We start from the raw sequence: 12,325 nt of genomic DNA, 5'->3' as shown, positions 1-12,325 counted from the left end.
ATATAATTTTTTAATAAAAAAATTCTTTTTAAAAAAAAATAACACAACATTTACGCATTTATTTATTACTCTAACTACCATTGATCCTGTATTCATTGAATCATTGGCATTGGTGTTCTTTTATAAGTCTTATGTCCTTCGGATACGCGTTTGAAAAGGTGTGCCCAAAACTCACGTCGCGTACATGAAATAACTCTACTTTTTCTTTTTATTTTCTTCATCTTCAGATCAAAACTTTTGAATTAGACGCAGATGTTTCAACTCTTTTGAATTTGACTGAACCGACTTCAAACATTTTGATTCATTCAACATTTCGATTTTGTAGACTTTTCCCATGAACCTCACACCAAGAACTAATAAAAAGTTTGGTTATTTTCCCTTCTTTTAATTTCGAGTGGCATTTTTCGTTCTTTAAAGTTGCGCTGAATGAATATGAAAGTCGGGAGGAATATGCCAGAGCTGTACCTAGTTCCATTTTGAGAAAAACAATGGTGGATTCGCGTCATGAACAGTGAAAGACCAGACTATATTTTTGTTTTGTCTTGTTCTTCTTTATTCTTGTCCAGCTGACCCGTTTTCCTGCCTTGAAGTATGACATCATGCAGGCTTAGGATGCCAAAAAGTGACAAAAGTTGTGGTTCTGCCTCGTTGGCTTCATTTCACAGCATCTATTATGTACCGTTTTAAATTTGAGAAATGGAAGCATTCTTAATCTTCTACAACTTTCTAATACAATAATATTATTTGAAATATTTATTTTGATTACTTGATGTGTTTAAAATTTTTTTAAAAAAAATATTATTTTATTAAAAAGATGTAGAAAAATTGTAGATGGGTGGTGTGGCTATCATTGCTCATTTGATTTATTTCTGTATCCATGGTAACATAGTTTGCATTCTTCTCCCAGTGAACCACTGTCTCTTCAAACTTGACATGAAAGTATTAGATGTACAAGTTCTAAAGGATTGATAAACACATCCTATAGAAACATCAATTTATTTCCTTAAAAATGTCTAATAGAAAGAATATGTAACTCCTTATAAAATTCAAGATGAATTTATTCATAAGTCATGTGAGACTTTTCAATACGCCCTCTCACGTATGGGCCAATATTTCCGATACCATCATCGTGGATAGGTCACAAGAACCCATCATCGATTATAGATTAGCCTAGCTCTTTGATACTATTTAAGAACATTCATTTTTTCTCTTAAAAGGCCTAATAGGAAAAGTATGATAACTCCTTATAAAATTCAAGATAAATTTACTCTTATACTGTGTGAAACTTCTCAATACATCCAAGAAAGTCCTAAGACATTAGTTTATATAAATTCAACAAGCAGATAGTCTGAAAATCGCCCCGTTAGAAGATGGCAACTGGCATTTGGGGGTAGTTTATGGCAATGACTTGTCCTGCTTTTGCTATTTTTTTTTACAGGTTTACCCAGGTTTAGGTTATAGATGGGGCAATTAATCATGCATTCTATATTTTAACAACATTTTCATCTTAAAAGGCTGAAACTCATAGCTTTAAGCTTTTCGTGTATTAAGTGAACAACAGTGCGTCTATATCCTCTTAGATACTGCACATAGTCATGATGTCATCACGAGGATGCTGGCTGGCTAATTTCAGGGGGGAGAATGGAAAAGGGGTCTGGCTATTGTCAAAGTTTACATGGCTCATCTCCCATTCTGCACAAGTAGTTCTACAAGCATTGCCCAATGTATTGAAGAGAAATTCTGCTCAATCCCAGCTCTATCTTGAGAAGAGTTAAAATTATCAGAGGTTCTCCTATTATAAAGAGTTACAAAAGCTAGCAGAAGTTGTAGCTACCCCATATTCAAACTGTGAAATAATGATGTAAAGTTCTACAAATTTCAAAAATTCGGCTTTTCCATCTTGGCATCTTCCTTGGGGGAACTTCTTCCTCTGTGCATGCTGGTAAAAAGCATGTGAATGACACAGTTGCATATCACGAACAAAAAGATCAGAAAATATGCCTGGAGTCTATTCACCTTATATGTGGTGTCAGTACAAGGTTGTGTTCTGATTTCTTTAGAAGCACGCCTTCGGAATGGACTCTTCCTGGAATGCATGTTTCAAGAGAGCCACTGTCCTTTAGCTCAGATGCTTGTGTATTGAAGGGAAGTGATACTGAAGCCGTGGCTCCCATCTCTATTTCTCTCAACAAATACAGTTCAGATACCCAAAAAGTTCACATGTCAGACCAAGTGCTTAACAATACAGCAAGCCCCGTGGATCGGGCACTTGGATGCTGCAAGCATATTGTTATAAAGAAAAATGAAAGAAAAAAATAAAGGAGAAAGGCCTGGTGACAAACCTAATGGATTGGAATCGAGATTGTTTACATTTGGTTCCTGATGTCGCAAAGCATCCCCCCTGCAGATTTCCTTCAGATCCAACAAATGTAAATTGGCTGGTATCATTTCCTTGATATCATATGCTTTATTCAAGCTTCTACCTTACCTCAGAAGACACATGCAGCTGAAACGGTCCTAAGTGAGCCTGGACTGGTGATTCCAACCCAAAAGAGGTTTGTGAATTGATTATGCTTGACATATTAGGTGCAGATGATGGCTGGTTTGAAGCTATGCGTTGGTTTGGTAGAGTGAACATGTCATGCAGCGGTGTTTCTTTGTTCAAAGAAGGTATTCCAGCAGTATTCAGATGCAGGGGCCTATATTCCTCACCAAAGTCCATTCTCATCTGGGAGAATTGAATAGGCTGCAATGCCCCTGGTAAGCACATAGGATGCAAACTGAAGCCATTTCTCATTGATAACATCTGAAACATGGATCACAAAGTAAACAAATCAGAATCAAATATATGAACTTCCAATCCATTTCTCATTGATTGCACCAGATTTTTGCATTAAAGGAGAGAAATGGAATATTAGCGAACTTCAACAGGATTAGGATTCAGAAATGATGTGAAGCTTTTCAAGATTATAGTGGCTTCCTCTAAAAAATTTTCTCACAGTTGGTTTCAATTACTGTATAATTTCATAGAAAAGTACACAAGACATAATTCACTTCAACAGTTAGTTATTGCGGTTTTCCAAACTAAAAGAAATTGTGGCGGTGGAAATCTGCAAGTGATTGGCAGAATCATGTAGGACATAGAACCCAACAGCTTATCTCTTGATGTTTCAGAAGAAACAAACTGACATAGGTAGGAATCAGTTATATTATGCTTGAGAGATTAATATAACAAAGGCTGCCGAACGGTTATCTAAGTGTTTGTAATATGAGTATTGGACTTGAAGTACTATATATGAGATTGCATCAATTTCAAAGTTGATCTGCTTTATCAACACTAGCTAGCAATATTTGTCCTTATCAAACCCTCTTAACTAAATTATCACAGATTAATCCGAATTTTGAGAGAGGGAGGGGGAAACTTGAAGTGTTGACTCCATAGTCAACACCCCTTCCAAAAGACTTTGGCTATTGGATCCTTCCACTCTTTCTCATGGATGTACTTTCAAAGGCAAGCACATATATCACATCACTGTGTCGTTATATAATTTTCCTTTTAGCTTTCACAATCGATTTCAAACTTTTTTAGCACACAAATCTTGAATTATGAAGTTTTCCACTGAAAAATCAGTGTGAACTTGTAGAAACCAAATCAAATTCTATTCAAGAGTTCTAAGCTATGTATGCAACAACACCAACACCATTCTGTTCCAAAGTATAAGGACAGGAGATTTTTTCTTTTATATGTTACACACAATACTAATTGGAGCCGTTAGAAGTCAACTCTCAACAATATGGGATAGGGGCAATGAGCTAGCTTAACCTGAATACTATTCGTACTGTTATCATAAAAGAAAGACTGGTAGCAGCAACTCAACCAGATGAGACGAGAAACCTAGAAAAGCAAAATGAAAACTTTTGTAGATTAAGGAACCAGTTCTTAACAGAGGGCCACAAACCTGAACTTGAAGCTGAAGCTGCTTTAAGTATTCAATTGCTTCATCAAGCATGGAAGCCTTATCTGTCTGCAGAAAATTAAAAATTATTCAATTCAATAGCCACAATAACTCTCATAAGTTGGAACCATTAAAGTGTTAAAAAGGACAAAGTTGGTTGCACGCGTGTTTGTGTACCTTGTTAGAGTTTGGAATCAGATTTTGCAATGCCTTCATTTTCTCATTAATCCTGCTCCTCCTTCTCTGCCCAACACCCCAAACATTAAAACCCAATACATAACAAAGAAAATAAAAAGGATAGATTTAAGACTACCCCCATTATAAATTCAGAAACAGAGCCTCAAATTGAAAGCCAATCTTAGTATCCTGGATGCCCCCTCCAAGAGGTAGATTAAAGTTGAATCTTGATGGAGCATCTGAAGGGAATCCTGGTGCTGCTCGGTGTGGAGGAGTAATACGTGATTTCCAAGGGAGTTTCCTATATGGTTTTTCTGTAAGTATAGGTACCAATACTTATGCTGAGATTTCAGCTTTAATTGGTAAGTGAAACGGACTCTTTGTTAGTTGTTAATTGTTTTAACAATAGAAAGCAGCCACCATGGGTTTATTTTGAGCTTTGGGAAGACATCATCAGGTTCTCAGAGCATCTTGATTTTTTGATTAAGCATATATACATAGAAGGAAACTTCCTTGCAGATGGCCTTGCTAATGTTGGAGCAGTGGGTGTTGATGGGTTCTTCACCTCTGTTGTTATGCTTCCAAAACAACTGGTGGGTGTTTATGTACTTGATAAATGTAATTTCCCATCTTTCAGATGTAGATAGTTTTCTACACCTATTGTAACTGTTAGACTATCAGAATCTTCATCAGCATCTTCAGCAGAAAATCCAGGAGCATGTGGGCCTATTATTCACTCTATCCATTCTGTTACTAATTCAAAATAATCCAGCTAGTTAGCTTAACTTTCTCCTACAAACGTGTACTTGATTGTTTCCTATTTTGCTCTCGTTTGTTTCCTTATTATACTCTTGACAGTTCGATTGTACATATATAAATATGATGAAAATCTACACGGCTTAAGCATGTTAGCCAAGCCAAAAGATATCTTGTGTGTTTATCTCTCTGTTGAATTCTTAAGATTTTACAGTAACTAGATCCTGATATTGTTAGGCGCGTATAGAATCTATGTTTACATAATTACATAGGTCTCGGTTTTAAATTTGGATTTATGATTTTTAAAGCTTTGTTTTGGGATTCTAATGTACCCCCCAAGCTTTGTTAGTAATATGGTATTCCTCAAGTGAGAGCAATTGATAAAATTGTGTACCGTCCTCTTCCTTAAAAAAAAAAATTGCAAGCCAACCTTTTCAGACAAGTTGTGAACTTCCGCAGCTCTACTCCTCTTGGATGAACTACGAGGAGGGATCGGCTTCTCAGACACATCTTCCACCAACGCTTCAAGACCCTCCTAGGTTCAGAAATCATCAAATAAATTAAATCAAAAAAGAATTAAAAAAAAAAGTAAGACAAACTTTGAGCTAGAAATTCTAATATAACACATTTTGATATTTAATGTTCTCCTGGTTCAAATTTCTATAGATGAAGAACCCCGACAAAAGCCAATTGTGATAAAGAATCGCAAGTCCCAAATTATGAAAAGATAAAGAATCGCAATTCGTTCTCTGCTTTTCCCACATTTTCTCTGCCACCAAAAGGAACAATGGCAACATGCAAACTCTAAAACCACCACGATATCGTATTCCTAGAAAGTTCAGAATCTCTACCAACCCAGTCAGACGCATGGTGCACTTTTAAACGAAGATCCCACTTTTCTCAAGCCTATAAAAGAATGAGAAACGAAAATTTAACTATGTTTGTACGACAACTTTCTCGGCAAGCAAACAGAAAGAAAAGTCCTGACTTTAAGAAAATACAATTACCTCGCTTTCACAGTCATACTCATCAGTCTCATTCTCGCTCGCTCCAAGCGAAGAGGTCGACAAATTGGAGAGGAAGACACCGGAGCCAGTGCTCATGGCACTAGAAGACTCAACAGCCGAGATCCCATCTTGGACGAGCGCTGATCGGCACGATGAACGGTGAGGATTTCCCGGCAAAACGTCGGAGTCGCAGAGCTGTGCTTGCTTACCCGTGTTGGACACAAAAGGAGATGAAGAAGAAGATGAACGGAGAAGGATTTGATGAAGAAAAAGCGAGATTTCGTCTGGAGCACCTGCATGAGAAGATGACGAAGGAAGCAGCTGAGGCTGAGAAGCTGAAGTTGAAGAAGAACATGAATTTTTGTCATACGCATACATATCCCCCATTACTTTCACTTTCTGGGTATTTTGGTTCTCACTAAAACAGAGTCAGAGAGAGAGAGAGAGAGAGAGAGAGATGGAGAAAGATTCTTTTGGTTATGGGCTTTGGTTTTCTTGCATTTGTTCCGCCAGTTGCTTGTCTTTATAAAACGAAAGTGATGTACTTGGCAGAAACACAGTGCGTGCGAGTGATTTTGTATAACTTCGGAAATTGTGGGCGGGGAGTTTATACTCGATAAAGATGAAAGCATAAACCCCACGCGCCATTACAGCGACTGGGGAGGAGAAAAGTTATTTTAAGATACTAACGAATTTTGATGGGCTGGAACTTTATTTTACGACTTTGTTAATTAGATAAACAATTATATACAGGGGTTTGGTTATTTAGATAAAAGTGAGGTGAAAGTTAAAAGTTAAATAAAATATTATTTTTTAATATTATTTTTATTTTAATATTTAAAAATTTTTAATTATTTATTATATTTTATATATAAGTTGAAATAAAATAATTTATGACAGATTTGGTAAGTAAGATAATAATTTTAAATTGAGATGAAAGTTTAAAATATTATTTTTAAATATTATTATTGTTTTGAGATTTGAAAATTTTATATTGGAATTTGAAAATTTTAAATTATTTATTATATTTTATATAAAAATTTAAAAAATTTGATATGTCTTCCAAAACTATCCTAATATGTGTAATCAAACTAGAAAATTATCATAAAATAAAAATTGAATGATTTGGTTTTACAAAATAAGCCTTATGATTTTCTCAAGCCTCTCTTTTTGGAGCTTTTTAGGAATACAGTGATGTTTTTACTTTTGTTTCTTAAAGAATTTTAGAGATGGAGATTCTTGTAGTACTCCAATTTTAGAGCAAATGTTTTGGAGATCTAAACATAGTTCGAGGATTCAAAAATGTTGAACATCTAAAGAATAACATATAACGTTTCAAAAATGTTGTAGAGCTCATTATTTCATTAAATTTTGATTTTACAATTTCAATAAGAGTAATATTATATGTAATATTAAAATATGTAAGCCCTACGTAATTTATTCGAAAAAAATTGAAATCCACAATTAAAAAATACTTTTTTTATATAGATTTTATTTTATCCATCATTTTTAAGTTGAATACGCGAGATTTGTATATTTTAAAATTATAAATATAATTTCTCTTATAATAATAATGTTTGAACTCTTATCCTTGTTTAACTTGGCATATATATATCTATAGTAGTTTTTTTACCTTTAGAGTTAACTTCTAAACGTCATTCATCTATTCTCAATCACACCTTAAGATTTTGAACCAAGTCATACGAAATGCAATTATATATCATGATCACAATTTACTCTAAAAGTTTTTACGTAATAATTTTTATATATGTAAGTTAAGGATAATACTAAACTTAAGTTAGCAGTCTTGCAAATCGAGTTTGCAGTTAACATGATCAGTGACATGTCAATTTGTAAAACCCATCTAGCCAGATCTTATTCTACCTATAACATTACTCATAAATTAGGGTCGATTTAGTTACTAAAAACTAAACTATTCCATCTCATCTAATTATTATAATTTTTTTAAATTTTCATATAAAATATAATAAATAATTTAATTTTTTTAAAATTTAAAGTAAAATTAATATTACAAAATTATATTATAACAATATTTTATTTAATTTTTAATAAAAATTTATTATCTCATTTTATTTTAAACGTATAGCCAAACGAAAATTTTCATCAAAGATTTCAATTTAACACTTACTAAGAAAGTGATGATATCCAATGGGAACTAACAAATGTGACAAATTAACTCAAGGCAAAAGCCCACAACAAAGTCAAGATGGCACACGGGGAATATCCCAATTGAGATGTAGAGAATAACCTCAATTCCTCAAATATCTTGGCATGCCTCCCCTTGTGTGCTTCGTATAAACAAATATTTTGTGCACTGAAAATAACAGCACAAACACCCAAAAACAAAGGATAAAGGGTCATGCTATGAGTCTACAGATAGGGATAGGTGACCGATGCTTTTAATTTTTTTCAAAAACATTAGGAAATATTTTTTAATATTTAACAAAAATAAAAAAGTAATTGAATGCAATTTTTAGTATTTCAAAAAATGCGCCCATCGGTACGAATGTTAGGTAGCTAGCATTTTTCAATGATAAAAGCCAAGCGGTTCTGAAATTATATCAAAATAAATTTATAATTTAATATGATAAATTATATTATAATATTATTTTTATTAAAAAAATATATTTAATATATCTTATAAAAATTATATTAATTTATAAATTTATTTTTATATAAAAATACACTATTTTCTATTTATTTTTTTTAATTGTTGGTCAGATCTATAACCGAGGTCTGACAATTTCTCTTTTACGGAATGGTCAGGACTGTCAAAATGTTAGAAAAGGGATAACAGGCATAGTAATCAAAAGCTGTTTCTTTTCTTTTTGTGTCAGGTGACCTCCACTCCCACCTCGCACGTGAGGCACAATTAAACATTTTCTCTTCTTTATTTTACTTTTCTTTTTTACTCATCTGTCCCTAATTTTAACATATTCGAGGTTTGACCCTCTCAACAAATTGCATTAGGGATCTGTACCTAAAGGAATTTCTGTCCCAGATTTTTGTGATTACTGGAAAAATGGCTTTACTCTGGTCCTGTCTCGTAGAAAAATACGGTTTTTTTTTTTTTTCTCTCATTTTATATCTTTCAAAAAATCTCCCATTTTTAATAATAAATAATAATATTAATAATTTATAGTTTTTGTCTAATTATTTTTGTACATGAATGCCAACCAACTCTCATCTATAAATAATAAATATGATAATAAAAAAATAGACCTTCACGAGTCAGTATACCGCCTCCCACTCCCCTGTCCATCTCTTTGATGTGATGTTTGCACATGTATTGTTATAGATTAAACGGGTCCAAATTTATTCACTAAATAAAAGTATATACACCGCCCTCTTTTGTTTCCATATATTTTATGGTTTATACAATTCAAATAAGAAATTTTATTGAAAATAAAATAAAATATTATTAAAATATAATTTTTTAATATTAATTTTATTATAAAATTTAAAAAAATTAAATTATTTATTATATTTTTATATAAATTTAAAAAATTATAATAATTATATGAGATAATATAATTTGATATTTAACAACCAAACTTGTTTTAAATCAATCATGTAGTTTAAAAACAAAAAAAAATTTAATTCTCAAAGTACAAGTCTTAAATAATAAGATACCATAAAATTAACAGTTTTGCTGCGCACAAATTGATATATTGATGTAATTATATTTTAAAATAATTAGTTAATTATATAATTAGAACTCCGTTGAAATATTATAAAGATAATAAATTTCTCTTTCACTAAACGGTGAGTAATTTATGTGAAAATAAGGCTTATCAATATATATTAAAATAATCCTAAATGGTAATACAATAATAGTAAAGAACTTTGCTATTCATAAGTTTCATATGCTACATAATTTTTTTAATTCTTTTTAAAAAAAGTTTGGTTTTATTTTTCTTAAAATAATTAAATTATTCTACTTATCATTCACATATCACATATTTATTAAGAGAAAAAATTAAAGACAAAAAATAAAAAAAATGATGTATGATGTATGAGATTTATGAATAGAATTTTACAATAGCAAGTAATCTTTGAAAGTGAGAATGAATAAGGTTACGTTTGGTTACACAAATTAGATCAAATGATATGAGATGAGAACTATACAAATAATAATGAAATAATATGAGTTAAGATGTTTTATACAGTTTTAGAAAAGTAGAGAAAAAATGGTTGAATAAAAATATTATAAATTTTAAATATTGTTATTATATAATTTTTTAATAATAAATTTTGTTTTAAAATTTGAAAAAATTAAATTATTTTTTATATTTTATTAAGAAATTTTAAAAAATTAATAATATTATGTATAGTTACTTTTATGTATTTTTTATACACTTGACTAATATGATTAATTTTAAAAAAATAAATATATAATTAATTATATATATAAAATATATAAAAATATATAAAAATGACTATAATTAAAATTTTTATATTATATAACAACACATAAATCTATCTCATCATCCAAACATCCGGTTAAAGTTCTGGTTGGACTGGGGACTAATTCTTGGACCGGAGAGTTACTCCCTTTGAATGAATGAAGATCGGTCAGACAGAATCAGACCTCTCACCATCTTCCTATCTATCTATCACCTCTTTTTCCTTCAACGCAACCCATCACTGTCTTGTCCGACCAAAACGTCACCTTAACCAGACACCAAATATTAATCTTCCCCCAACACACATTTATTAATTATATCTTCTGGCCTCAGTACAGTCACGTGTCCCCATCCCATTCGTTTATAAGATCTCAGTATCCAACCATCCTGTCTGTCCAACCTACGGACGGGACCACCGTAGTATCCGTGTCACATCATCGCACGTCATTCATACGTCCATCAACGACCACACACGGCAAGTAATATACACAGGAGGGAGGACTGTAAACGGGATAGGATGATTGGGTTTTCTCTCGAGATGTGCCCAGTTTTATTTCAAATCCTATGCCTGATCTGACGGTCTAGGATTGCTCTGAAGTCAAATCTGATGGGAGGGATTTGATTGGTGGGCCGTGAATTTTAGGAAAATTAGCATATATTCCCGAGGGAAAAAAACGAAAAGAAGGCAAAGAAGAAGGGGGAAGACGTACGCTCAGCGTACAGGCTATAGGCCCTCCCTCTATAGCTTTTGACTCCGGCTGTCACGAGGGATATAGAACCACTGAAACGTTGCTGGCGCGGGTGGATTTTTTATTTTCTTTTATTTTTATTTTTAATGATTAAATGCACACCTCTGAAATTCCGAATTAATTTTTGAATAATTTTATATATAATTATGAAGTAGATTGTAATTATTTAAAAAATAAATAAAATTTATTATTAAAAAATAAATTTAATTTTATTTGAATCTCTTATTTATTTCTTTTTTTTTAAATAATTACATATTATTTATATATTCATGATTATAATTATTATTTTTTTAATTCTTTTGCTTCTTTTAAGAAAAACTAATCTGTCTTTATTTTTTGTACTTTATTCCTTCCGGTTGTCTCGTCCCAACTCTCCTTAATTTTTGTTCCCCTAGCCGTTTAAGTTTCGTCCCAACTCTCATCTGTGAGGTGACTCGGACTATTTCGAAAGTGGTTGATTTGTCCGGTTTCCCTCTAAAGAACCACCTAAAGGATAGTTCTAGTTCTAGTGAGGTTAAGTCGGCTTATCTTTCCACCTCAACATTAGCTCAGGGATTTAATCACTTTTTAAGGTGGTTGGGTCTACGTCATGCTATGATATGATTTAATCAAACCAAGTTTCCTATCCATTATAATTAAGATTGTTTTGGGTATTTTAAATTAAGATTGTTTTGGGTATTTTAAATAAAGAAATGTTATAGATATAAAGAAATTTTATAAATTGATGTTACTTTATATCATCTATTAAATCTATTTTATAATATGACGTATCACATCAAATTATATTAGTTTATAAATTTACTTTATGTACGTGATTAACTTATTTATTTTTTAAGCCTTGGTTGATTTGGTAAAGTATAAGGTCAATTTTAATATATGATTTTCAAACAAATGGTTGGTTTTAGATGTCAGTAACCTACAAACTACAGCCTTTTTTAGCCAAAATTAATTGTCACCTCTATTCAACGTAACTTCACTCTTAGAAAATGTCCAAAAACTAACCCTAAGAGTCTAAGAGTATCAATTTTCAATCCTATCCATAATCTTTTCTAAGTGACGACATAAACTTTATGAGTTTTTTAATTAAAAAAATATAAAATTACTCCACAAACTTATTTGATGATTAGAAATCAGAATTAAATTTATTTTATAATAAATATTATTTTTAAGATTATTTTACAAGCCTAACATCTTATCAATCTTAAAGTTTGTCCATTTATGTATGTGTCGTTTGAATAGTAAGATAAGATGAG

General features: G+C 31.7%; 1 protein-coding gene across 1 annotated transcript; it reads right to left on the bottom strand.

Annotated features, from left to right (window-relative positions):
- Window positions 1–1,661: 1,661 nt before the first annotated feature.
- On the bottom strand, window positions 1,662–6,457 carry LOC122305448 (transcription factor SPATULA). Its single transcript, XM_043118003.1, has 8 exons — window positions 5,897–6,457; window positions 5,320–5,424; window positions 4,134–4,199; window positions 3,960–4,025; window positions 2,489–2,806; window positions 2,343–2,412; window positions 2,017–2,176; window positions 1,662–1,939 (listed from the first exon to the last, which is right to left on the bottom strand). The coding sequence occupies exons 1-8, from the start codon at window positions 6,281–6,283 to the stop codon at window positions 1,879–1,881; spliced, it is 1,233 nt and encodes a 410-aa protein (XP_042973937.1). The 5' UTR covers window positions 6,284–6,457; the 3' UTR covers window positions 1,662–1,878.
- Between the last annotated feature and the right edge of the window lie 5,868 nt (window positions 6,458–12,325).

The sequence above is a fragment of the Carya illinoinensis genome, chromosome 1 (assembly GCF_018687715.1).
Source record: "Carya illinoinensis cultivar Pawnee chromosome 1, C.illinoinensisPawnee_v1, whole genome shotgun sequence".
Lineage (NCBI taxonomy): Eukaryota > Viridiplantae > Streptophyta > Magnoliopsida > Fagales > Juglandaceae > Carya > Carya illinoinensis.
Note: the sequence above shows the minus strand (reverse complement) of the source record. Positions and strands in the feature narration are given on the sequence as shown.